This window comes from Motacilla alba, chromosome 17 (genome assembly GCF_015832195.1).
Source record: "Motacilla alba alba isolate MOTALB_02 chromosome 17, Motacilla_alba_V1.0_pri, whole genome shotgun sequence".
Lineage (NCBI taxonomy): Eukaryota > Metazoa > Chordata > Aves > Passeriformes > Motacillidae > Motacilla > Motacilla alba.
The window spans coordinates 5872596-5899690 of NC_052032.1; the positions used below are offsets into that span (position 1 = coordinate 5872596).

The 27095-nt window shown below is 46.3% G+C and overlaps 2 protein-coding genes across 2 annotated transcripts in view; one reads left to right on the top strand and one right to left on the bottom strand.

Moving 5' to 3' along the window:
• DOLPP1 (dolichyldiphosphatase 1) lies at positions 1–17934 on the top strand. Its single transcript, XM_038156031.1, has 8 exons — positions 1–122; positions 8249–8349; positions 9942–10026; positions 10286–10385; positions 11203–11301; positions 12567–12695; positions 13215–13304; positions 13787–17934. Exons 1-8 carry the CDS (start codon positions 47–49, stop codon positions 13821–13823), a joined length of 717 nt encoding a protein of 238 aa, XP_038011959.1. The 5' UTR covers positions 1–46; the 3' UTR covers positions 13824–17934.
• The window catches only part of CRAT (carnitine O-acetyltransferase), a 16238-nt gene continuing 5875 nt past the window's right edge, over positions 16733–27095 (bottom strand). The window contains 11 exon segments of the mRNA XM_038156029.1: positions 16733–19932; positions 20483–20620; positions 21132–21194; positions 21596–21731; positions 21863–21985; positions 22471–22590; positions 22779–22879; positions 23885–24063; positions 24506–24680; positions 25240–25405; positions 26282–26335. Of these exon segments, the coding sequence (XP_038011957.1) occupies positions 19717–19932; positions 20483–20620; positions 21132–21194; positions 21596–21731; positions 21863–21985; positions 22471–22590; positions 22779–22879; positions 23885–24063; positions 24506–24680; positions 25240–25405; positions 26282–26335 (1471 nt within the window). The 3' untranslated portion in view covers positions 16733–19716.

A 27095-nucleotide genomic window follows, 5' to 3' on the forward strand; every position in this document is an offset into this window, starting at 1 on the left:
GAGCGTCCCGATTGGCCGTAGCGGCCCGGCCCGGTATCCGGGTAAGATGGCCGCAGTCGGGGAGTGCTCGCTGCCCGCGCCGTGGCGGCCGGTCTCCCTCACTCACGTCGAGTATCCCGCAGGTAACGCTCCGTTTCGCCGCCGCCGGGCCTCCCCACTGCACCTCCGGGCGTGGCGGGCCCCTTTCCGCCGCCCCGCGGCGCCGCCGAGGGCCGCGCTGGCGGCTGCCAAATAGTGAGCCATTGAGCAGCAGCGTTGAGGCGGCAGGGCGCGCGTGCGCGTTGGGGGCGGCGAGGCGCTCTGCCAGATTGGGAGCCACGGCGGGAGCGGCGTTGCGCATGCGCGGTGGGGGCTACGGGCTGAGGGGCTGCGGGGGGGGGGGCGCGGGGAAGGGGACCGGGAATGGGCTCGGGGGGCGGCTCCGTGCCGGGGATCCCGGAGCCGCCCGGCCCTGCCCTGCCCGCTCCACACCGCCGCCTCGCCACCCCTGCCGCCCTCTGGCCATGTGTAGTACCCCCGGCTTCGAGGCGAGGGTCCCACCCACGGTCTGCAGCTCCCGCTGCCGCCCCAGCAGCGTGCTGGTGTCGGTGTCACCTCCCTGGGGGTGGCTGGGCGTCTGGCTCGCTGTGTCACCGTGCCGGCGGACTCTGGGGGCCCTCGTGCCCCCCCAGGGAGCGGGGATGTGCCAGGGTGGCCGTGTCCCCTGGGTGGGCCCGGCTGCCGGGGGAGTTTGGGGGCTGTGCTGGGAGTGGGGGTGGCAGGATGTCCCTGTCCCAGCTGGATCTGGTGGATTTCCTGGGAGCACCTTGGTCACAGTGAGCGCTGAGGGAAATGCCCTGAGGACTCCAGGCGCAGGATGTTTTGTGGCTCAGCTCTTGGCAAGGTGGGTTTGTGTCCTGGCAGCGTTGAGGAGCAATAGGTGCCTGAGTGCAGGATGGGCTGGGGCAGGTATGATCCGCAAAGGTCCTGCACACCAGCTGGAATGAATTCCTGACGTGCCAGAGCAGATGGGTCTGTGTTTAGCTGGCATATGCCTAAACTGTGTCCCATCAGTACCTGTGGTGCTTTGGAGCTTCTGTGGGTGCTTTGCCCTGTGCTGGGTTTGGGTGCTTGTTATAATCAGAGATAATAGAAAAATGAAGTGTCAGAGTTATAGCATGAACCGTTTGCTCAAAATCCAGATCTTGTCTAAACACTGTTCTCAGTATTTCCAGTTCTAGTGAGCCCCCAGCTTGCCATGGAGTGTTGCTCTATGTCCTGTTTCAGTAGATGGATTTTAGTTCCTGATGAAAGCTCTTCTCAGCAGTGCAATTCCTAAAGCTTTTAAAGTGCTTAGGGATCTTCTGGGTTGAAAGTGCCCATTTAGCTAGCAGACTTGAAATGTGACAACACTGAAAAAATATCTGGCACTGGAGATACATTATTTCTTGGCCCTCCCCCTTATGGCTGCTTCATAGTTTTCTGTGATGCTTTATGTGAAATACTGGCATTTCCTTTTCTGTCTTGCATTTTCCTCCACACTGTCAGCTCCTCTGCCATCCCCCTTCTCAAATATATTAATGTGTCAGTTTGGGAGAGATGGGAAATAATCTTGCCAGTAGTACTGATATATTCATCTTTGTATCTTATCTCCTTATCTGAACCTGGCAGCATACACAGAGCCTCCTGTGCTCCATTTGTTGGATTGGTTTGGGAAATGAAGGTGCTGGAAATCGCTGCACGAGGGTTATCTGTCAGATCTTGAACAATGTGACATAACCTGAATATTTTGTCTCTGCGTTGAGAGCTCTTTGACAGGCAAAGGAAGGAGATGATTGTGTGGAGGGGTAGATCACCACCCAGCTTAGGGTTGTGTTTGGAGTGGACAGGCACTGTGTGTATCTTAGATAAAACATGTTCATGAAAGCCTATAAAGTGGAGACAAAGGACTAAAACAATAAAGCAGCTGGTGGTATAAAAGTTTGTTAATTTATTTTCATAGAATCATTTAAGTTGGAGAAGCCCCTGAGATCACAGAGTCCAGCTGTTCCTCCAGCAGTGCCAAGGCCACCACTAAACCCCATCCTCAAGTGCCACATTTACACAGCTCTTAAATCCCTCCAGGCACGGGGAGTCCACCACTGCCCTGGGCAGCTCTGCCAGGGCTGGACAGCACTTTCTGTGAAGAAGCTTTTCCTGATGTCCGAGTTAGACCTTCCCTGGTGCAACTTGTGGCTGTTTCCTCTTCTCCTGTCCCTGTTCCCTGGGAGCAGAGCCTGATGCCTGCCCCCCTGCTGTCAAGGAGTTGTGCAGAGCCCGAAGGTCCCCCCAGGCTGAGCCTCCCCATCTCCCTCAGCTGCTCCTGGTGCTCCAGATCCTTTCCCAGCTCCGTTCCCTCCTCTGGATGTGCTTCAGCCCCTCAGTGTCTTTCTTGTTGTGAGGAGCACAAAGCTGCCCCCAGGATGTGAGCTGGGGCCTCAGCAGTGTCCAGCACAGGGAGACTTGGTGTCATCAGTGACCTGAGAGTGCCCTCGATCCCCTTGGCCAGTTCATTAATAAACACATGAAACAGAACCTGCCTCAGAGCTGAGCCCAGCCCCAGCTGGATTTAGCTCCATTCCCCACCAGTCTGGCCCTGGACAGGTTTTTTACCTGGAAAACAGAGCACCTATCCTAGCTGGGGATGTTCTCCAGGAGAATGCTGTAAAAAGCAGTGTCAAAGGCTTTACTAAGGCAAGACAGGCAACATTTTGGTCTAAAGCAATGACTTGCAGTAAACCATAGGTCTGATGCTTTTACCTGGATTTGGGGAAAGTGCTCTTAACTTTATTTAGAAAGCTGTTTACGTTCAGCCTGGGCACATCTGAGCTCCAGGTCCATAAAGTGCCTAGATAATGTATATTTCTAAAGGAGTGATGTTGGCAGCCTGCTCAGCACAGTGGAGTTAATGTAGCCTTGTGCTGCTGAGAGGGTCGGAACGAGAAATAGATCCTGCTTTTACCAACATCAATTATTAAGCTGTCTTGGCATGTCATGCGCTGCTCTGTGGCAAACAGCTTCGGCTTTTGGCTGATCCCAGAGGCTGCTGAGCTGCTGTGGCAACTGCCTCTGAAAATCTCACATCTTTAAAGATTTCCAGTGCAGAACCCCAGCTTTCACCTGCTATGGATGATGGTCCTGCTCTCTGGGACCTGGTAAAAAGCTGTCACTGCTGATTTCTGCCTGGCAGGCGAAGCCTGGGTTTGGGCTTCTGCTTCTAATTGTGAAGGGGAGAGGTGTCTCCAGAAAGGTGCTCCCTGTTCTGATCTAATGTTTCCTTATCAATAGTGATACATCAAACCCATCCTTAGTTGCTTGTGAGGCTGCCCAGCTCTCCAGGGCTTTCTGTGATGTCCACTTTGAGGAAAACAAATGAGAAACAGCAAATGAATGCTGTGGTAATCAACTGCAGACTGGTCTGAGGAATGCAGTCTTGGAGACCTGACTGAAATACTACCCATAGGGAATGTTAGGATTAAACATAGGGAGAAAAAAATCAGGCATGGCAGTGCTGCCTGCGTGTGCTAAAGCACGCTGCTGCAGAGGACAGCCTGTAAAAATATCATCCTGATGCTGCTTTCAGAATTTTTTGATCCTGGAGCATTTTGTATTACCAGCTCTGCTTTGGTGAGGCCAAGGAATGATCTGGCATAGTGTCAGGTTGCTGGCAGGTAGGCAGGAATAATCCTTCTTCCCTATGTCCTTCCAGTAATGAGCTGGTGATTGCATCAGGACTGTTGAGTCCTTTGATGGATGTATAAAAGCTGTATCTCTAATTGTTCTTTGAATCCATTTCGGCTTTGGATCTCACGGTATCTTTGGCACTGAGCTTTGTAGCTTAATGTGGTTGTTGTTTCTTTTCTGTAAAGTCCACTGCTCAGTAATTTCATCAAACACTCTCTCATGTGCAGTGAGAGGCAGCAATTGTTTGCTGTCAATTTCTCCATATAATTCATGACTTTGTAGAGCTGTTGTATCATCTGTTTTCCTTTTTCAGCTGAAAATCTGATTTATTTGATGTTTTCTGAATGGCTGCTGTTGCATACTTATCTTTGTCCCCATTCTATTTGCCTTTTCTGTGTGTACTCTCCCTTTTTAGCTGGTGACACCACAATTGCATAATAAATTTTTGTAGTGCTGTAACAGTGACTCCTGTTGTGCTCTTAAAAATGTTCTTCTTGCCTTTTTGACTGCTGCAGTGCACTGGATGCTACTCTGAAGGTATTGGCACACACTGAGTCTGAGGGTTTTTGTTTGATAACAACTGAACTAAATCCTGTCATGTCATGGGTATAATTAGGGTTGTTTTTTCCCGTATGCATTGCTTTGCATGGGATGACTTTGTGCTGCAGACTTAAAACTCATCTTCAGGGACTTCCTGCCTGTAGGGTGAGTTTCACTGGAGAAACATTGAGTTCCTGGTTTGTTTGGGTTTTTTATTATTATTTGGAGAAAAGAAAGAAGACTTCCTCTCTTCAGTGCAGCTGGGATTCTTAGAGCTCTGGGACTTTCTGGACCTTCTCACACTGGACAAATTATTTAAGGAGAGAAACCTGGTGTGCCAAACCTTTTCTCTGCAGAATGACAGAATATTCCCATTTTCCCAGTTTCTCCAGGATGTTTCCTGCAGCCAGGCAGAGTTGGAGAGGCTGGTGTGTCGTGGGTAAAGAGGTTCAGAGGTGCTGTGCCTGTGCTTTGGCTCAGCAGTTCTTGCTGCTGTTCAGTATCAGCACAGGCAGCTCCTACAGGAATGTTTGTTCTGATAACCCTCCCGTGCTTCTGTGCGGGCTGGGAGCTCACAAGTCAGGGCTCATTCCGGAGCTAAGCAGTATCTCCTGGAAGAAGCAGATCCCGCTCTTGTTTGGCTGCTTTAATGTAGGGTTTATGTTTAATCTCCCTGCAGAAGTGATGTCTGATTCCTGCCTGTATGCCATCATTTAAAATACCCTGTAGATATTATTGCTTCCCCCCAGCTCGTGTTATGGGGATATGCACAAGCAGAGGGAGTGGCTCTTTCATATCATGAATATTTAGTGATTTAGTGGCACACATGCCCTGCGTGTTGTCTGTGCAACTTGCACATATGCACTTAGCCAGGAACACCCAACCAGTGGCAGTGCCACAAATAGATCCTTCAATAGGAAGTGGTGGTGGCAAAGCTCAGGCTTGTGGTAGGATGTGGTTGGGGGCTGTCGATTCACATTTTTACATCCTATACAGGTTAAGTAGATGTGGTGAAGCTCAGCTATTTCCACCGACAGGATGCTGGGTAAAATGTTGAATTGGAGCAGAAGTAGATGCTGAATGAAGGCTGAAAAAAATAGCGTGTGTCTGAGCTATGTATAGTGCTGCACGTACTTATCTCTTGGCTGCCCGAAAATGGGGTAGTTACATCCTTTATTTTTGCTTTTTGAGCTCCAAATAATGTCCAGGGAAAGCTGGACTTTAAAAAAGCAGAATTTAAAACTAAATGAAACCCAAGATAATATATTAAGTAGATTCTCCTTTCGCATTTTTGTGGAGATTTTGTCTCTGTTCCTTCTGGTTGGAGGAACTGCTTTAAAATTCCCAAGTTTAGCAAATTAAAGAAAAATTATTTTTTTTATGAAAAGACAGGGGTGCTGCTTGCTAGATCTGACTGGACTTTACACTGTGGCTCTCCTGCACGTCTCCTTTCCCTGGGAATAAGTCTCAGAGCGCACTGGAGCGTGAGAGGAGCCAGGAGTGACAGAAGTAATCACGCTCCAAGGCCCCTGGAGCGCTGAGCAGCGCTGGCCTTTCTCTCAGAGCTCACTTTGCCTCCTCCACTGGGGATTTCCAGTCCTTTCCGAGCTGGGTTAGTCACTGAAGCTCTGCCTTGAGCTGCTGATCCAGTGGGGCTGTTTGTGATGGCGTTAGTGCGTTCCTGGGGTAGCTCCAGTGCTGCCTTCAGTGCCCAGCTGTTTATTTGCCTCCTCTGTAGAAGAAGTGGCTTCAGAATGTGTCTGTGTTTAATTGCCATTAGCCGCAGGAACACGAAGTGCTATTAGTGATATCTGCTCTAAATGGACTGCTGAAATATTTGAGGAGCTTTTGTGTTAAGATTGAGTGAAGGACTTGGTGCCTGTAGGCACATCTGGGAGTGATGGTGTCTGGTTCCCCTCTCAGGTGTGGTTTTTGTGCCTGAGAAGTCTGGGTGATTTGATTTATTGGGAGTGTTATCATGTAACAACAGGGGATTTTGAGTTCGCCACTGCTGATCCTATTTAAATTAAAAGAGTACTTGTTTAAGTACCTTTCCACCATCTGCACAAGAAATAGAGCTCTCTGAGAAGATAAATAATCTGGTTTTATTTCTACTTGACAAAATTATGGCTTTTAATGTGGAAGTGCTAAGCCTTTATGTACCGTGGATTAACAGAGTGAGTGATCTGAAACATGGTGATCTCTTGATGATGAGTTCTCTTTATTTGGCAATGCTGGAATTGAGACTTTTGGAAAGTATTCTTAAGGCTTTCAGGGTAGTTTAATTGTCTCTTGTCAAGGTGGCTTCTCTCATGAATTCCCTCATCATTGATGACAGAACTCATTTTGTTGAGAGTTTGTGATTTGTGTAAAACCATAAGGGGCTTGATTGTCTATTGCCAAGTAACTGCTGCCGTCACTTACATCCCCTTTGTGTTCCCATAATCCGTTGCTTTGGGAGCATTTGGAATGCACCTGATGCAAGACAAACCTGCCCTATGGAGGCAGAAAAGTTTCAAATGCAGCGTCTTCCAATGCTTTTCAGGTTAAAACCAAAGCAGAACCTCACTTCAGTGAAAACCCAGCATGCCTGGGGGTTTTGTCCTCCAAATCTTCCTCCTTTCACCTAACTCCTGCTAGTAGTCCTTGCTGATGTTGCTGGTGCCCAAATTTAACCCAGAGTTTGGAATTCCAGAGGCTTCCATGCTCTACACCTGATGTAACCACAACTATGTGGCAATAACATCAGCAACATGAACTTCGTTGTGAAGGGGCAATAACTTGTTTTTTTATCAGTTCCAGCACTCCGAGGCTGAGGTTAAAGTCCTTTTTACCAAGTGTTGCTTTGAAATGTGGGTGTGTGGGCTGTGGAGCCTGGGTGTCTTGCAGTGGAATTGATCTAGGAATGAGCCCAATGCTCAGACTTGCAGAGGCATCCTGTTTCCTTTTGAGAGGAGGGAAGAAGGACAAATTTGTGTGGGGACTGAGCCTTTTGTGTTCAGTGATGGGGTGGAGAGGATCTGGTCTGTGAGAACCAATACTCAAAGTACCCATCTCTTCTGCTGCCTGCTGGGTTCATACAGTGAGGTTGTGGTGACTTCTGTATTTAAAGATTCTCTGGCAGACAGTTCTCGCTCTTCTCATACAAATTGCTGATTTGGAGCAAAATTGCTCTGATAATTTGTGTCCTCAGAATTTGTGTTGACATCTTTTCTCCAAATACTTCTGTATGTGTCCCTTTTCGGGCAAGAGGGGCAAGAGAACCTTGGCTCAAAATGCACAGCTGTTCCTTACTGTTGCTGCCCACTTCTGTGTCTGTCGTAGTTCAGAATAAAGGTTTTGAGGGACCTTATGACCTCTGTGAGGTCCCATTACTGGTCCCTGATTCTCCCTGGGGGATAACTAGACTGTTAATTATTTGGGTTGGAGGCCCAAATCCCCCTTGGTGTGGTACAAGTGGGCTACTGGTTAAAAAGGCAAAGTCTCCTTTATTTCCCTGACATCTCCTGCTATGTTTAGCTGTTTATTTCCTTCCCATTTTGCTAATGCTGATGTGCAGACACATGGTGAGACAGATTAGGAAACTGATCCAGCTGAAAACGAACCCATTTTCGTGAGGGAGTGGGGAAGGATTTGTTTGGGGACTGTTTGCTGGCTCAGAGAAGAAATAGGAATGAGGAGAAGGGAAAGATGCTGCCTCTTTTGCAGCAGCTTGTGCTCATGTTGGATTAAAGTGGCTCTGGGCCCACACCCATGGTTATTGTTGTAAACTGGGTGGAAATCTCTGCTGAATGATTCCAGGCTCCTTTCACCCTTGATTTTGAACCTGCATGGAAGCACTGCAGCTCCCTGCCTCAGCTCCTCTGACATTCTGAAACACAGCGACTTGCTGCACTGCTGAGTTTGCCCCTCTGCTCTGTGATGCAGGGCTCTGACTGACCCATGTTGTGGTGGCAGGCAAGTACCTGTGAAGTTCACACTGATTCATTTCTCTTTGTTTCCCCAGGTGATTTCTCTGGCCAGCTTTTAGCTTATTTGAGTCTTGGTCCAATATTCATTATTGTTGGCTTTGTAACACTCATCATATTCAAGAGAGAGCTTCACACGGTGAGTCCTTCTCTCCCTTCCCAGCCTCTCTTTATGACAAAAATATTTTCCTTTGTCACCTGGGGCTCCTGTATTCACACTTCTTTTTCTCTCTAAAAGGAGCAAGCTGAGGAAAGCCATCTTCCTGTCAGGGAGCAGCAGGAGACACTTAGCACCCGTACCAGGTTAAAAGGCTGCTCAGCCTTTTCTGCCTTGTCTGTTACTCCGGTGTGTTTTGGACATTAGCTGTCCAGAACCATCGAGGGAGATGTCTGAGGAAGCACAGAATGCTGTTGCATAGTGGGAACACTCCCAAGATCCAGTAGGATCATAGCACTGGGCAGCATATGCAGGAAATGGTGTGTGTAACTCAGGGGGATCCACTTTCTTTGAACTACTGAGGCAGAAATGGGGATAAAAATAAAACCTAAAGCTTTCCAAGGGAGTGGATCTGTCTTTAAAGGCTGTTTTTCAAATGTGAGTTCAATACCAGGGGCAGAAGAGACTTGTTTAAATCCAAATTCTTAAAATGCTTTTTATCTGCTCTGCCAGGTAGTTGGGAATCAGTGTCATGGATAAACTCCCTCTAGGACATATAAACCTCTTGTAGCATTTGTCCTCAGTAAACAGATAAAACAGGGGCCACTGAAAGGATTTGACCGCACATTTTGAATGTAGGATCACAGTGTCATGGGAACCAGTGGCCCAAGGGACCTGGGAATAGGGAACTTTTAACTCGGGAAGGCAGCTGTACAGTTTGGACAACTCAAAGGTTTTGTGTTGGCCCAAAAGAGAAAAGAAGCCAGAGTGACTATTGCACAGATTTATAGGCTTCTCAATGCAGGGATTTGCTCAGTGTTGGTAACAAGACAAGTGTTAAGGTTGATTCTCAGTTCTTCATGTGGGAGGTCACCCCTGGGCTGGAGAGAGACACTGGCTGACTTGCAGCAGCCGATCTGTGACTCAGGATGTGGAGTGAAAAACTGCTTCATCATGTGGAATGGGACTGAGTGCTAAGGAGGCAGTGTCATCACCAGCTGGGAATTTGATCACAGCAGCAGGACTAATTTAGGGGAGGTGTAGGAACTGTGATGTTGAAGAGCAAAAATAAATGCTACCAGGTCTGGCTTAGCTCAGAATGTGAGTTCATCTTAGACTGAAGACAGCAGCTTCAAGATGAAAATATTCATAGAGGGAAAAGCCAGAAAGCCTAAAAAGTCAACTTTGTTTTAAACTATGTACCCAAATAACAGTGTCTGCACTCCCCCTGTTGGTCATCGGGAAAAGCCAGTTCCTAAAACCTACCCTATTAAAAGGGTCATTTCTGCACTCACTGGTGCAAGGTGCTGGCAAAAGTGCCCTACTGTGCCATTTTTGTCTTTCTGTGTGTCAGCTGCTGAAAAGCTGCATGTACACAATGTGCTGCCAAATAGAAAGTGAGATGAAAATAAATGCTTTTCTTCTCAGGTATAGAATTTGGAAGCCATTGGCTTTAACTCTAGTAGTCAAAAAAGAAAACTAGAAGCATAATGTTTGGGTTTTTGTCAACAGAGTGAGCCTGGTAAGTAGAAGGATCTGGTAGAGGGGATGACACAGCTGTCTTGCCTTCACAGATCTCTTTCTTGGGAGGGCTGGTGTTCAACGAGGCAGTGAACTGGTTAATAAAAAATGTAATCCGGGAGCCTCGGCCGTGCGAAGGTAGGGTAAGGACCATGAGTGTGGTGCTGTCAGGGGACTTCTGGGTGGAATGCTGACTGGGGGGAGTTAGAAGGGTTTTCCCCCTTTGCCTCTCGTTGGCTGTGGATGTTTGGGTGTAAAAAGGCTGACAGGGCCTCCCGAGCAGGGACATGTCCTGTGAACTTTGTGCATGCTCCAGCAGCATGGGCTGGCCTCACATCTGGAGTGTTCCAGCTGCTGACCATACCTTGACCATATTCTTTTTTTCTTCTCTTCCCAGAAGCCCATTCAACAGTGACCACAAAATATGGGATGCCGTCCAGCCACTCCCAATTCATGTGGTTTTTCTCTGTCTATTCTTTTCTGTTCCTTTATTTAAGGTAAAAATTCCAGGTCAGGTTTTGGCTGTTAATATGTTGAAACATCTGAAATAGGTGGCTCCCTTGCTGGGTGCCACTTGAGTGGGAAAATGGAATTAAATCTGAGGACCTGCACAATTTATTGTGGCTTGGGTGGGATTGGAGCACATCTGTCTCAATCTGAATGTAGGGCTGGAGTTTCTTTTTCTAAGCTATGATGGTGCCCCAGTGTGAGGGAGGAGGTGGGGGAAAGGGAGGAGAAGTGAAGAGCTGCTTTCTCATTTTGTCTCAATTTCAGTGGGGTTATCTACAATCTTTTGGATAATACCAGCTGTCCACTTGCATGACCTTTTAGTTGACTTCCCTTACAAAGTGCTGGGTCTACCTGTACTTGGTACAGGTAAATGAAGTTTACCTGTAATGAAATGAAATTTCATGAATTTAATGAAATTAAATTTTCTTTAATGAAATTCTTGCTGGGGCATGGCTCTGTCTCGTGGCTCTGGGTGGAGGGAGACAAAACTCACAGTTCCTCCTGGCTCTGTGGGTGATGGAGGGACTCTGTCTTGGATCCCTGTTGCATGTGCTCAGCACGTGCCTCTCACAGCAGTGTGAGCATCCTGCCTTCCATCACAGCAATCCCTGTTCACAGTTGGAGAGAAACACCTGTGGCTTCTTGGCTGCTCTTTACCTGCTGCCAGTGGGACAGATTGCTGCTGGGATGGGATCGAGCTGCCCGTGGCCCCAGTGGAGTAAAGCTTTCCTAGGCTTTCAGAGGCAGGGAGGTCAGGAGTGCTCAAGTCCCTGCCCTGTGCTAATGGCTCTCCATCTCTTCCAGAATGCACCAAACAAACAATGCGAGGTTTCTGGATTTACTATGGCGACATGTGCTGTCCATCTGCCTCGTCACAGTGGCTTTGCTAGTCTCATATAGTAGGTATGGAGCAACTGTTTTTCCTCTGCTCTCATACAGCCCCGTGGCCTGTCCCAGCCAGCAGCCCTGGCATTCCTTATCCTGCCTTTCCCACACCAAATACGAGTCAGAGCTTTGTAGAAGTGTTGCCATGAGACCCAATAAACAAAGGTGCTAGCTACGTGTGTGGTGCTTCACAGAAGCATTTACAAAACCCCAAATCAGCTGAGCTTGTGCCAATTCCCCACAGGCTCTAGTGCCATGCCCCATCCAGCCTCACTGCCTCGCTCTCTTTCCAGCACTAGGTGTGGAGGCATTGTCCCATGCCTGGGCACACCAGCATCTGCAGCGTGTGGATGGCTGCAGCTGATCAGTCTCCCACTGTTTTGCTTGAGCATTAGTTAATCAAAACCTTTCTAGCTGTTGGCTTGCAAGATTTAGTTAAGATGGATAAAGAAAATGGAACTGTGATCGTGATTTTTTTTTTCTCTCTTTAGTAGATTAAATGTAAAGCGAGCTCCAGTGATTGGAAAAACAGACAAATTCAAGCTAGAAATAGGGTCACATTTTCCACAGGAAAGTAATTACCTGTTGGCACGGGTGACTGTATGCTACAGCTGATTACTTATTACTAATTATTATAAAAGCCTGACAGGACGAATTTGTCAGAGGTATATGGTCTAATTAAAAGAAAATTAGAGGAAATCAAGTGACCTATGTTAGACAGAAGGTCAGATAAGATGATCATAATATGTGGGCGGAAAGAATTTTTAATGTAGCTTGTGCACACATGTAACAGGCCAACAGTGCAGCTCTGAGTGGCTGCAGTCAGGGTGAGCACATTGGTCATGCAGCCTCTGTGCCTGTCACGTTGGAGAGCACCAAAATCACAAAAAAATTGCTGTCCATGTTCTTAAAAGCTTTTAACCCCCAGCTTTGGTGGCCTGGAGGAGACTTGTCCTGTTAGTGCCTTTGGAAAAGTCTCTTGTGGGAACTAACAGTATTAGTTCTTCAGCTGATCCAAGATGGATGAGGAAGAATGTGGAGGGTTATTGAGTTAAGCTCAGACTAGAAGTGCTCCAAGCTGAAACTGCTGTAGCAGGGAAGAATTTTCCCCATTTTTTTTCCCCCCACTATTTTTGCCAGCTTTTTACTGAAAAAAGACACCCACTTTTAACATCTGGATGATAACTTGCACCCATGTCTGTGGGTCCAGTGACACCTCAGCTCCTGAGTCTCGGCTCCTTTTGTTTTAAAGCCTGTCTGGTGACTCTCCTCTTCCACTGCAGGGTTTATTTGCTTTACCACACCTGGAGCCAAGTCCTATATGGAGGTGTGGCAGGAAGCATCATGGCCATAGCCTGGTTTGCCTTCACACAGGAGATCCTAACTCCCCTCTTCCCGAGGATAGCTGCGTGGTAAGTCTCTTTATTCTGTGGAGGTTTGTTATGGATGTTAGAAAGGAGAATTCCTGGGCTCTGTCCCAGTTTTGCATACTGGCTGTTGTGTAACCTGCTTTGTTCCTCCGTGTTTTCTTGTGCATGCATATATACAAAGGATCGTATGTCCTTGGTAAGGGTGGGGAAGAGGGAATTCAATCAATTGCTACCTTTTGTAAAGCCCTGCTAAAGCTGTGAGGTGTGGCAGCCTGCTGGAGGAGCTCTGCAAGCTGAACAGCAGACCTTTCTTAATGAATGTCTAATGACCCAGTCAAATTGCAGAGCTATTTATGTGTAATATAGTCTGGAAATATTGCATAAGGAAAGAAAAATGTTTTTTTTAAATGTAACAAAGAATCCTTTTGACAGCCTGAAGTGATAGAATAGTACTGTTAAATAGAGCAGGTTTTGTTTTTGTTTTGTTTTTTTCTTTAAATCAAAATTCCAGTGAAGAAAGTCTAATTATTTCCCCTTTTCCACCCCATTGTCCTTCTTCAGGCCAATTTCAGAGTTCTTTTTAATCCGAGATACCAGCCTCATTCCTAACATCCTGTGGTTTGAATACACAGTCACAAGGGCAGAAGCAAGGTAAGTTCTGTTGGGAGTGGAGGAGCTGTTGCTGCTCTGACCTTTCAGATGCAGTTATCAATTAATTTTCTGATATGTAGCTGATAATTTTCAGCTGCTGTGGGTAGAATAGCTCGAAGTAAGGAAATACCAAGTTGTGGGTTAACGACTGCATCTGAAAGGTGAGTGTGGAGAGGGTGTGATTCAGGAATTTAATCTCATTTAAGTAGCATTTGAGCTCCCTGGCTTAGGGTTTTTGCAGGCAGTTGTTTATAATCTTGCATGCACACGTGAGCTTGTGTATGCTGAAGCTGGGGTGGGTGTTCTGGGAGTGTGGAGAGTGGGAAGGAACAATCAGCTTGTGGGGATGGCAAGGGCACTTTGGTTTTGTGTGGAGCTAAGCAGAGGCATACTTTAATCCCCTTGTCTTTCCCTCTGGCTTGCTGCAGCCCCCTGGGATGGGGCTGGGGCCCTGTGTCACCCGTGCCTGTGCTGCCTTGCAGGAACAGACAGCGCAAGCTGGGTACGAAGCTGCAGTGAGCGGGACCGTGGGGACCAGGGCGCGTTCAACGGAGACACACGAGAGCAGAGACCTGGGAGCAGCAAGGAGCCTTTTAACAGACGGACCAAAGGAACAGGCAGGGACCATACCCAAAACCTGAAAGCCTTTGCTCTGCTTTAGCAGCTAAGCTGGATGCTCCCTGATGCATGTGGGACCGTGCAGGAGTAGAAACTCATTTTGAACACAGATGCACATGGTTGGATGTACCATCGTGTCTACGTCAGGGGAGGGGGGAGAAAATGCCTGGTGTCGTGTTCGGGGGAGGGAAAACCAAAAATGAATCCTTTCTGTGACTTTTTTTTTCAGCATGAAATATACACACTATTTATTTATTTTTTTAAATGGAACTATTGTTTATGGGGTGGGTGAGGCGTTGATTGTGTGTTTTGCTTTTTTCTTTTTTAATTTTTTTTGGAAGAAGATGACAAAACTATAATCTCAAGTTGGTCATGTTTAATTAGGGCTTCTAATTCTTACATGGTTCTTAGGAGGGAGGGGATCTAGGAGGGGTGACCAAGACAGAACGGAGAGGAAGACTTTCCTTTCTGCAGTCAGTGGGGGATCAAAATCGATTCCAACTGTACTTTGTACAGACAAAAAAGACAGACTATAAAGATCTGATTTTTAACACTAGTGACAGTTCTGCAGGGAATCCTGCACAGATGCCAGTTAAAGGGAGTGTGTGTGTAAAACAAAAGAAAAACACAAATATACTGACTCTTATTTTTTTTTCCACTGCTGCTCCTGTTGTGTAATTAGCAAGAGTGTCCTTTTCAGAATCTCTTCTAGGTGGCAAGATTATCATACGTATCTCACATTTATTCCATCTCTTCCTTTATACTTTTATTATCTCAGGGTTGCTGTGATCTGTACAGCTTTTGTTGTACTGAGTGTGCCGAGGGCACTGGGAAGCCCATTGGTTCTAAGCAGTGCTGTGCTCCAGTGATAGCCAGCCCAAAGCCTTACAAAATTCAGTTGCTGGTCTCTGTCTTAAGCACTGGATTTTTTTTTTTCTGTTAAAGCTTAAGGGAGGGATTTTTAAGAATGAACATAGTGACAACCACAAGTGATCAAGGCAAATGACTAATAACTAGCTCAGCTGCTCTCTGAATTATTCCTTGAAGAGACCTGTTAGACTCCATCCATGAACTCCAAGTAGGGAACTTGTCCTAGCAGAGGCTCCAGCACAGTAGCTTGGTTGGGGTTCTGCAGCTGTAACCTTGAATGCTGAACTCCTACAAGCAAGTTTTGCTTTCCATCCTTCTTCCATTGCGATTCTCCGTGGCCGGTGGCGCTCTGGGTGCTGTGTCTCTGTGGGAGTGTGCCTGCCATCTCTGTGTGCTGGTGATGCCTACGACCTCTGTGACCCATGAGTGACCTGGCAAGGGCTATACTCAAAGTGCTTCAGGGCTGTGCATGGACACTTTCTGTATTTCTAGTATATAATGCAGCAGTTCAAGTGTAACTACAGAGAAGTATTTATTCAAAGCACAATTGACTTGAACTTTCACAGATAAAGGACAGCTTCTGAACTGGCTCAAAGGTCATCGGTGTGCCTTCGATGCAGTCATGAGCAGAGGTAAAATGACTGTCACATCTTAGTCTTGCTGCTTGTTTTACTATCTCCACTTTAATCAGACTCCTGCATTATAAAGCTGCTTGAAGTGAGATTTTTTTTTTTTATGTTCATCCTGGTTATATATTTTTTTTAAGTTTTCATCTGTGCCTGTTGCTATAGGAGTTTGTGTGTTTGTGTGGAGTGGGAGCTGCCCAGAGGGTAAACCTGTAGAAAGTGATCCTGATTCAGGAGATCAGGAATGAAGGCTGTTTAAATTTCTGTGTTTAACTAGCTACGGGTAGTAAATTAACTGTTTTCAGTTGGTACAGCAAGTATATATATATACATTTTGTAAGAACTGTTTAGCACTTGCATAACAGAAGCAATCCTGTAACATCTGAAGGACCCGAGCACTGGATCTGCTTTGAAGGTGCATCATAAGCAAGAGGCATCTTGCAGCTTTCACAAGGACATGTGATCTGCCTTAGACCAGCTCTGTTGGGATGAGACAGGACATCACATAGGTCCCATGACACGGTGGAACCATATGTTTCAGTTTGAAAATTGGTACTTATGTCTTGCAAAACCATTCATTTTCTCTTTATATCTCTCGTAAGTGCACTGACGAAGCCAGAACAGAGATCTCTTCCAAGGTTGCTGAAGGAGTGGATTGTTTCAGGAGTGGCTTAGCACTTCCCCAGCCTCTCGAGCTGTTACAACAGACTGCTGGAAAAAATAAATATATGGGAACACCTGTTGAGCATAGGGAAGAGGGTTCACCTCCTCATGGAGAGCAGTGCAGTGTAAAAAGCTGTTCCACTTCATGTTGCCTTCAAACCCAAGCTTCCTACAGTAATTCTTAGGAGTGAGGGAGAGGAAGAGCTCTTGTAAGACACTGTAATAAACTCTCCTCTGTTCTCTCTGAGTTGTTTGTAATCTGCATCTTCTGCCTACTTTTGCTGTACCTTTTCAGAAATCTTTGCAATACTTGATACACAGTAGAAACTCCTTAGTGATTCCATGGATTTTCCTAACTAAATGGTGCTGTGCAGGACAAAGATTTGAGCTCTGCCTTATTATCATACACTTGTATGAAGTCTCCTGCCACTAGTTTTCTGAAATTGAATGTTTTCTTTGGAATATATGGCTTTGCAAGCAGATGCTTTCTCTTCCTCCCCTGTATTCAAAGGGGGTGGATGGAGAGATGACAATAAAAGGAAGGTGACAGAATGCTGTGGTTCACTGTTCTTGCTATCCCCACACAAACATTGTCCCATTAAGTGCAGTTATGTAACTTCTGCACTGTTTAAGGAGTTTTAAGCCTTTTTGTAGCATTTATCTGTTTATTGTGTCCCAGTTTATTCAACAAATGTTTCCAAACTTTGCATGACATGGATCCCACTACCCAACAGTATTTAACACAGCTAACCAACAAAACATGCAACACTATCAGGCTGTGTCAAAAATTGCACTCACCCCAAGAGTTATCTGAATATTTTCAGTCTATGAATTTCTGAAATAATTTGTTCCGAACTGGTCATTTTTCTGGAGTTTTAGTTTCTTCTACTTAATGTGCCTTTAAGACAAGTGACATCTCTTGATAAAACAATCAGAAACAGGGAGAACATTATTCAGTAAGTCAACAGTGAAAAAATCTTGAAGATACAAACCAGAAGGACATCACATTTTAGAACTTGTACAGTAAGAAAAGACTTTTTAAAGGAAAAACCTTGTAATGATTTTAGTGTCCTTGCAAGCACTTTAAAAATCAACCTCATTCATCTGAATTTCAGCTCTGTGTTTTAATAAGGTGGTTTATGAATCTTGGATCTCTTTCAGTCTGCTCCCTGCAGCTGTAATCTGCTGAAGCTAGTGGGATGTCCAGATTTAGATCCAGAGTAGATCAATCCAATCTTCTGAGGTACAGTCTTCAGCAGCACATGCTTATGCTCAGTCTTTACCAGGCACTTTGCTTTGAGAGCCTTCCCCTTTGAGACAGAAGTGGAAAAGGGCCAGTCTCAAATACTTCAGTGGCGCTGCTTGTGCTTGAAGGCATTGCAGACATGGAAAAATAATTCATCCCCTGGTAACAGAGGCTGATTCAGTATGGGGGGAGGATTACTTTGGCAAAAGGAATATTTTTCCCATGTAAAAGGCTCCATAAATCCAGATGTTATTCCAGTAAGGTTTGTTCTTGTCTGTAGTATTTACACAATCACTTAGAGTTTGATAATACTGAGTATCCTCTTGCAGTTTTCAGTCTGATTGATACAGAGGAGTGACCAGAGCAGGGATTTCTGCTTGCAGGTCTGTAGTGCTCCTATTCATGTTTTTAGGCTGTCTCACTCCATTCAGGATTCTTCTAAAAGATCAACTAAATCCATGTAGATGATGTGAAAGTGGCAGTTCACTCAAGTTCAGTACAATCACTGGCTGTGCAGGTGAGTTTCAATTAAATTTTCCTCTTTTAAGGTATGTTATTAGGCATAAGATAGAAGCTTTGAAATAACATCCTTTCAGGAAAAAAAAAATGCCAAAGCATTGGCATGTATATTTTGAGAAGCAAATCAGAATTTTTTTTCTTCTTTTACTTTAAAAAGCTTTAGTGCAAATTTGTTCATATATGTTCATCAAGGCACTTTGATCATGTCCCTTGCAATTATTTCCCTGTTAGCAAAACAGGCCATCGCACTCCTAATGCTTCTTGTTTATGGTGACATCCCAGCAGACACATCTTGAAGGGTGTGCAATTTAAATACAGAAGTCCTACTGCAGAAAGAGCACTAGAATTCTTTATTACCATATGGTTTTACTAAATAAAAGTGTAGTCAGGAGCCTGGGTTCTGACAGATTGGTTGGAAGTAGTTCCTATGCTACCATTGTATGTTAATGTTTATATATAATCTTTTACTGTCTCAAGTTTGTCAACTGAACATAAAAACAGGATCAGATGAGATCATTCTCTCACAGAATAAAGCTGGCACAAATTGGAGTAGTATTTCAGTAAGAAATAACTCCCCAGAGTGGCAGAAAAGGTGCTGTGCAGGAACAGTGGCTGCCACAGTGCAGAAAAAAAACCTACAGCTTTCTTCCTGTTTTTCAAGATTTTCTGCCTTGTCACAGCAGAGTGAAAGAAGGGTTTCTGCAGCTGTTTTTCCTTTGCCCTTTAACAGATTTCAGCTCTTGGGCCAGGAATGGAAGTATGTTCTGGAGTTCCCAGTCAGAAACATCCTTCTTTGTCCACAGCTCAGGCATAACATTGTGCACAAAAAGGCTGTTTCTGAAAGCAAGGTGTAAAACCACACTGGGTTAATGTGTGTGTCCTGAAGGACATCAGGCATGTGGCTTGTTAATAAAGAGTCAGCATCTTTTTCTTTTCCTCAGCTCCAAAAAAGTGTAATGGAGCAAGTGTCCTGCTAAATGCCTAAGAAATTCCTTCTCATCTCTGCAGCTGTGAAGGTACATAAAGCCAAAGCTGGCAAAACTTACATGAGGAGAGTTTCCTAGAAGCTTTATGGGGAAAAAGCTTAAGGCTGAGCTGCATGATCAATGATAGGACCATGGCAGGAAGCTTAACAAAAAGCCCAGAGCAAGAACAACAACAAAAATAACCTGAAACAGTAAAAATCACCTTAGTTTGCATCAAATCATGTCCTGTTGTTAAGAGGGTCAGTGTTAGACGAAGGCGATCCCAGTGTCTTGAACAAGGGGAAGGGAACATTCCTGTAGAGCCTGTACTGGTTGGAGTGCCTGGGATAAGTAGTTCAGTGTACTCTAACGAGACTGGATCTGCTCTGGCTTAACTTCCTTCTCCCCTTGCTGAAGCTGAATGATGAGGCTTTGCTGGAGCAGTAGAAAAATCTTCACTCAAGACTGGAAGATGCTCTTCAGAAGATGAAACCAGGAAAAAGACTTGGTTTTACAGTAGTTCTATCATACAATAAATATTCCCTGCTTTTCATGGACAAGAACTACCTTCCTCACCAAATGGATTTAGATACTGGCAAGGACTGTGCTTTCTGTCTTCCCTTACAGTAGTTTTCATAAAAATCATATTTGCGTCCTCTTTGAGGACAGGAAGGTGCACTTTGCATTGATGGGAGAGGCCCTCTCAGTTCTACTTTGGTTTGAGGCAGTGTTTCCTCTCACTACAGAGTCTGACAGCTGTGGGTGACTATTCTGTAACATCTTGCTGAAAACAAATGGCAGATATCTCCTTAGGTTCCAGGGCAAGCTGTTCTCTGAATCGTTTTCTGAGGAACTGGGAGCTTCAGTGCATCAGGGATAGCCCATTTAACTGGGGGGTTTCCCTCTTACAGTTTGGATTTGGGAGCAGCCTGGAGCAAGATCCTCATGTCTAGCAGTGCTTTCTCAAGGTAATGTGCCATGCGGGCTGCGTTTGTGTCAGCACAGCTATTGAAGGCTGAAATTGCAAAGTTGATGTGTTCCTCCATAGGGTTGTAACACACTCCGTAGCCATCTGGAACCACGGGACCAAAACACATCACGCAATCTGTCTTGGCTGGGACCTGTGGAGACAATGTGATTAAAACCTTCTGACCAGTCAGAGAAAAATGAAACCATCAAATGGAAGCAGCTCTGTCAACAGAGGAAACTCATCTCATTAAACTGCTCTAGAAGGGCCTTTGGTCACCCTTACCTCCCACCACGTGTGCTGGATCCTACCATTTAACAGCAATGTGTTTTCCTCTGCATTTGCACAGGAGTGCTTCTCCCCAGGGTAAGCTTGTAGTAAGTCACAAGTAGAATCATTCAGTAAGAATCAGAGCACAGCACTTAACACAAAGCTCTTATGGCTGCTGCCTTCATTGGTATCACTTGGATTCAGACACCAAACACTCTTGGTGATCTTGGCTTTGGTTATGTTAGTGTTTTACACGTCTGTGAGAGGCTGTGGCAGGTGCAAGATCAGATCTGTAGCTTTGTGGGATTGACAGCCAGCTTAGAAATTTCTGACCCAATGTAGATGAGTTTCTAACAAAAAGGAACTGAAGAGAAACATGGAGAAGGAAGGCATGAGAAGGAACAGAGAGTGCTTTTGGCTCAAATGAGTTGTACCTGGCTGGTTGAGAGATTGAAGTGCATTGCAACAGCATAGGCTGTGTCCATGAAGAGCTCAGGCATGCTCACCAGGTCCTCGATTGCCTGGAGCTTCAGCCCCAGGAGGTGCCGGTCTATTGCATTGCCCCGTATGGCCTGGGGGAAAACAAGCATGGACAGATGAAAGCCAGGCCTGCAGCAAGAGAGCAAAACTATTTCTTTGGGTTAAAGAAGAGAACACTTCTAAGAAGTCTCTAAAGTTACAAGGAAACTAGATGTTGCTGTTAAGACCAAGAATCTTGTTTGTAAGGACTGTGAAATTAAACACACCAGTGGAAACAACCTTACAGTTCCTGCCCATGGACTCCTACTGGTTTAAGGGCTCCTTGTGCAACTTCGGTGTTTATCAGCAACAATGATGGTAAGAAATGAAGCTATTGTAATACTTGATTCTCTCCTTTAGGCCAGTCACAAGGGACACTTAAGACACCAGCTAGAGAGGATTAAGTCTGTGGCTTTAGAGCACTGTCACATCAGAGTCAGACCTTTGCAACACTGATGGCCACTCTGCTGTGTCAGGAGCAAAAGATGTTCAGGTTTTGTCTTTCCCCAGAGCTCTCATTTGCTGGGTAAAGCCCCAAGCCTGTCTGCAGGAGAGGACACTCACCATGTCTGTGTATTCCCGGTGGGCCTGCGTGGCTCTCCTCAGCAGGTCTGCTTTCTCCTGGTCCTGAAAACACACAGATGTTTTAACATTTCTGCTTTGTGTGTCTGCATGAAACTCATTTACATTTACTAGATTTTATTTTTACATAATTTTGTTTGGCAGGGTTACTTCATTCTGAATAGAGTTCATCCATCAGTAGCAGAACTTAGTTTGAGTAGCTGAACAGCCTTACAAAGGACTTTTTGGTGGGCTCAGAAACATCCACATGATGCTTCCCAGGCTTTCAGTACATATGATAGAAAAGTCAAATCAAACCCCTGATGTGTAAAGATACTGCAAGCTATGGTTTAGCTCAATATGGGGTGCAGCCCTTCTTAGCTGTAACCAGATGGCACAGGGTTAGCCAAATAAACAGCTTTTCTCTTTTCTGGATTCCCCTTACTCCACTTCTTTGAGATCCTCACCGATTTGTCAGGGCTGTCCATGGATTGCACAAACTTGAGGGAGTCCACCGAGGCGGAGCGGATGGTGTCGGTGCGGCCCAGGCGGAACATCCTCAGTGACGCGCTCTCGTACGTGGCACAGGCGCGGCCGTACATCCTGCGACAGCGAGGAGAAAGCCACACCAGTGAGTCTGCCCTGGGAGAGCCTTGTCTGTGCCAGCTTTATCAAGCTCACGTGTTTGAGTCTGTCGGTGAGGAGGTTGAGGAATGACCTATGGGTGGTCTTACCTGTAGTATGCCAGCTGCAAGGCCAGCTGGATAAAAGCATCAGGGCTTATCTTCTCTGACTTGGGGAAACCTTTCCCAAATTGATGAAAGACCATGACTTTGATATCCAGATCTTCAACCATTCTACAAGGAAAGAAAGAGGAACCTGTTCCTTTGTTTGTTGATCATTTGTGTACCACAGTGGAATGGATTTGCTTTCACAAGGCTCAGAGGGAACAGGCGATCTGGATCTGACCTATGCAGGGACAGAGAGCTCCAGCACACACAGGTCTCTTTGGGCAGCACCATAGAGGTAAGAATTTTTGGCCACTGCTGAAAATCTTCACCCGGTTAGATGGTCATGTGTGTGTTTATACTCCAGTATTCTTGGCTGGATCCAGTAAAGCCTTGCTCTTTCTTAGCAAATGGGATGAATCAGTAATAACCCTTTTCCACCTCTGACCTTATTCCTGGCAGTGCTTTTCACCTCAGCTCAATGCTGTTGAGTCCAGAAGTTACTGGGAAAACTCCCTGGCTGTAGTGGGGAAAGCCTCATTTAAACCACTGACAGGCTTCAAAGGGGGACTAGAATTACTCCCTCAGTCACCCACCCACTTCTCCATACTCACATGTTGAGGTTTTGCTTTGCCTTCTCTATGTCATTCTTGATTTCTGGGGTGATGTTAAACCGCAGCTTTTTGGGCACTGGCAGATGAACTGTCGGCGATTTGCCCGTCTCGGGTTTCTTCCTGCACAGAGAAATGGTTCTGTTTGACCAGACCTTTGGCATGAGGCTCAGCTAGAAATGCCACAGCCTGGATAGAAATGCACAGGAGACCTTCCCTAACACCTTGTGACACTGGTCACAGCCTCATGGACCCCTCCCAGTGCCAATAAGGGATCTCCAATGCTGAGGAAAAGCAGGGGCAGGACTCACGTGAACTCCACAATGTGGTCCAGAAGAGCAACGATGGGTGGGCCTTCAGAGGGAGCATGCTCATATACGAGACCACAGGAGCCATCTTCAGCAACAATGAACTGGGAGAGAAGCATGAGAGGACAGTGTTGAAGACAGGCAGTGTGTGAGGCAGAAGATACCCAGAGAGACCTCAGTGTCTCCCTGTCTGTGTCAGAGCCTGTCCTTGCACACTGAGAGGTCTCCTTTAGCAGCACAGCAGTGGAGTCCTTTCAGCAGGGGCAGGAGATCTGAGAGCACTGTTACAGTTCTGCAAGATTCCCTGGATGAGGGTGTGCCTGACATATTGGTGTGCTCAGTGCTCTGGCCAGAGCACAGAGAGGTTCAGTGTTCTGTTTACTGAGATGCACCCACAGTACAGGAATAACATTGCCACATGCTGGCTTACCCTTACTTTTCAATCAGCTGGAACATCTAAACTTTATCCCCTTGTTGAACAGTTCCAAACAGGAACAAAACAGCTGAAAACACTGAAGAGTTCAGCAGGTATAAGAAGAGTCCTCTAAAGCACCATTGCTACAATCCGCAAGCCAGGATATACCAACTAATGAAGGAAAAAGCTCCAACAGCAGCTGCTGTTGAAGGATCTTGACAAGACTGAATGGAGAAGAGATCAGAGGGATGCTGTGGGATGGCAGTGCATGTTTCAAAAAACTAAACAAAATGCCATTGGGCAGCTTCTGGCAGAACCAGGAAAAGTGACAAGCCTGGAGGAGATCCAAGGAACAGACCTCCCATCATTTGGGCTGCCTCCGAGCAGATGAGGCATTGTTGACCGCAGGCAGAAAATTGATTTATAAGGAACACAAAGACCTGCTGCACTGAATAAATGTGGGCAGAGGCAGAAAAGAAACAAATCCCTGAGGCAGTAACAAATACTGGTGACTGCAGGGGGAACCACAGGATCTCACACCGTCAGCCACCACTCCTTCATCTCCCTTGCTTTTCCACTTTCTTGACACGAGGAACTTTGCTGCAAAAGGTTCCTGGGATTCTCTGGACTTTTGTAGTCTCAGGAAACACCTCCAGAGCCACCTCTGTAGTACTTTTAGAGCATCAGTTCTTACCTGCAGGGTTTTGTCGAACCAGCGGTTGCCGCTGTTCAAGCGGCTGCCGCCACCGTGCAGCATCTGCGCAGCCACGCGGCTCTTGTAGATGTCCTCGGACACGCGGGGCATGGGGGCATCCAGGCACACGGTGCAGATGCTCTTCTCAATCGTACGCACCGATTCCTTGTTGGTCTTATCTGGGAGGGAAATGAACTGTGAGTAAGAGGGAGCTGTGTCATTGGAAGGAGAGAAATGTGACAGAGTGGGTTTGAAGGACGCAGTGTTGGGTTCCCGCTGTACCTCAGTGGGGGTGTACACAGCTATTAAAGTTGCAACCAGCTGGGTTGTTACAGGTGTGAACGTGCTGCATTCACCCTCCTTTTTTCCCTTTTCTTACATCCTACCCATTTGCAAGGCAGCAAACTCTGGGATTTCACTAAACTTCATACTTTGAATCTGTACCTCCCAACCCAAAAATTACAATAGATTGCAACTATTGCTTCTTTAAGGTGGAAAGCTCATGTTATCTGTCCAAAACAAGCTTCCAAAAGAAAAAACTGAGCAGAGCACAGTGAGGAGGTTTGTTATTCAAGGATCTGCACAGTTTGTTAGCACATGTGTGTTAGGGGCTCTACAGACCTTTCAGGAGGTTGTTGTAGGCTTTTGCCCAGCTGTTTCGGTGGTTGGTGGTGAGAATTCCAATAGGTTCTTTGTTTGTTTGGAGGGAGGTATTCCAAATCTTCTCCAGCTGAATGAAGAGCTGGTCAGCAGTAAGGGGAGATCCATCACTGTTGTAAACATCCAGCTCAAAGAACTGAAGGTGAAAAGAGTGCACAAGGACAGAGACAGACAGTGAGAGAAGATAACTGTCCAGCCCCAGAAACCAGCAACAGCTACTTTGAGAAGGTAAGGCCTGGCTGAAGAACTCAGCTGGCAAGACTTTTGAAGGATGCTCAGAATTGAGAGACCCAAGTCCAGCTTCCTTTGCAGGGCATCAATACAGTCCTGGTTTTATGAAGCCATGGTAACCAGGACCAAGGAGGAATTCCTGTTTCTGAGACTAAGCTGCAGTGGGAGGGTTTGTTATCCAATTTTCACTTTTAGTTTCCAGTTGCAGACATGGTCTCTGGGCTTTGAGAGACAGGAATTACAGGGACAAGAAACAGAGGAAGACAGGATTTTTCTGCCTTTTGTCTGTTGCTTACACGTGGCAATTCTGCTGCTGGCCAAAACGGATAAAGGGAGCAGGAACAAATCCTTGGTGAGAAAAACCTTGTGGGCAGAGACTTGGTTACTCCCTTTCCTCTGGATAACAGCTAGCAGTAGGGACACCTGCACCTCAACAAACCTTGAAAGCCCAGCAGTTGCCTTACCTGGAAGTTGTGAACAACTGTGATGTGCCTGGACTGCTTTTTGCCTTTGGCATAGTTGACAATGGAGTCCCGCTTGGGCCCGGGAATGCGGCAGGATGAGAGGATCTGGTAGTACTGGTTCATACAGAGGGGCTTCCCACCCATGTACTCCACTGGAAGGGTCTCACTGGAGACACAGCAAGATAAGGAGGAAGGAGAGAGAGAACAGATCAGTGTGAGCAGGCCTGTGCTCCCCACACAGGTCACAGGCTCTGCCCTGCAGCTGCACTCCCTCCCTCCCTCCGGCAAAACCTAAAGGTATTGGTGGCATAAAAAAGGGGCTGTCCTTCCCCATTCCTAGCAGCTTTCTTAGTACAGGCTACAAAAAATATCTGTCTGCTGGCCTTTCATTTGGGAAGGGAAAAAACACTGTCCTTTCTGTGACACCAGAGAATCAGGTCTCCAGACCTACTCCATGGCAGTAATTTTGAGTGAGGAGTGGCTGATGTGCTGATATGATTCATGAACTGGGCAGGGGCTCAGTCACTCACTTCTGCAGTCATATTCCAACCACCCTGAACTTTGTCTGACTGTTGGTGTTGGTAAACATATTTTTGGACCTTAAATAAGGCGTGTCCAGCAGAGAATTGCTGGTGACCAAAACAAAAAGAGTAAGGGAGGAACAAATTTCTCTAGAGCTCATCCCATCTAGCTGGGAGGTGAGAAACACCAGGAACCCAATGTTAGAGACTCAAATTCCTGCTGCCTGAGCTGTAGCTGGCCCTGTGAGCAAACAGAAGTGCAAAGCTCTGTGAGACTGTTAGTTGTGCTTGCTCCCTCCAAGCATGTTCCCATGCCAATGAAAGCATTAAGGTAAACAAAGAACATGAAGACCGAAGAGTAAGTTTGCTTTTTTCCACTGGAGGGGATTGGGGATTACAGTATCTCTTTCCAAATCTGTGCTGTCATCTCTTGCCTTTCTAAGTGGGAGATTTGTGGACAAGGCTCAGCCTCTCTGTGACGTTAAAGAAGGTGTGAGCTCTCAGGAGGGTCAGTAACTCACTTGTCAATCATGGCCTTGAAATCCAGGATACCCTCGATCAGCTTGGCAGCAAACCTGGAAAAATACCAAATGTAACAAGCTGAGATCAAGCACAGATGTGTCTGGGGCTGAGGGACGAGCTGAGGAGGATTAGCAGAGCTGTTCTCTACTCCTCAGAAAGCTCAGCCTCTCTGCCAAGCCCCTGTGGTGCCCATCTCTGGTTCACTGACACAGCCACTCTGGGCTGTGATTTGAGATTGCTGGATAGTCCTGCTGTGTGGCAGTTTCTTTTTTTATGTGTATTAGTACACAGCCAAGGAACTCTGGACAGCTTTCAAGAAAGAAGAACTCAGTCATGCATTAATGACCCTCTAACAGCAGTGTTTGCTACTGATGTGTTACGATTTTATCACATTTGAGTTCTGATTCTCAGCATTAAAACAGCACCAGGGATTTCTGCCCTTCCCTGGCTAGGGGCCACCCTGGAGTGTGAAGCCAAGATGCAGCTGTTTCTCCCTGCTTCTAGGACACCACTGGTGACTGAGATCCTACCCCAGTGAAAATCCTGCTGCTAACATAATTCTGGAGAACCTTTCTCTGGCATTGAGGGCTTGGAAACAAAGCAGATGTGCTGCATGTGGACACTGGGGTGCTGTGTTTACCAGGATCAATGTAAGCAGTGCCAATGCCAGCTCCCAGCAGGGTTGTGACATGCCACATCAAGCTGCTTAGCTAGAAGTGACCTTCTCTTAGCTAGATTGGCCTTCTCTGACATGGGGGCTCCCACCTGTCCCTGAAGGAAGGAGGCAGGAGGTCACTGGGACAGGAGGTTGCG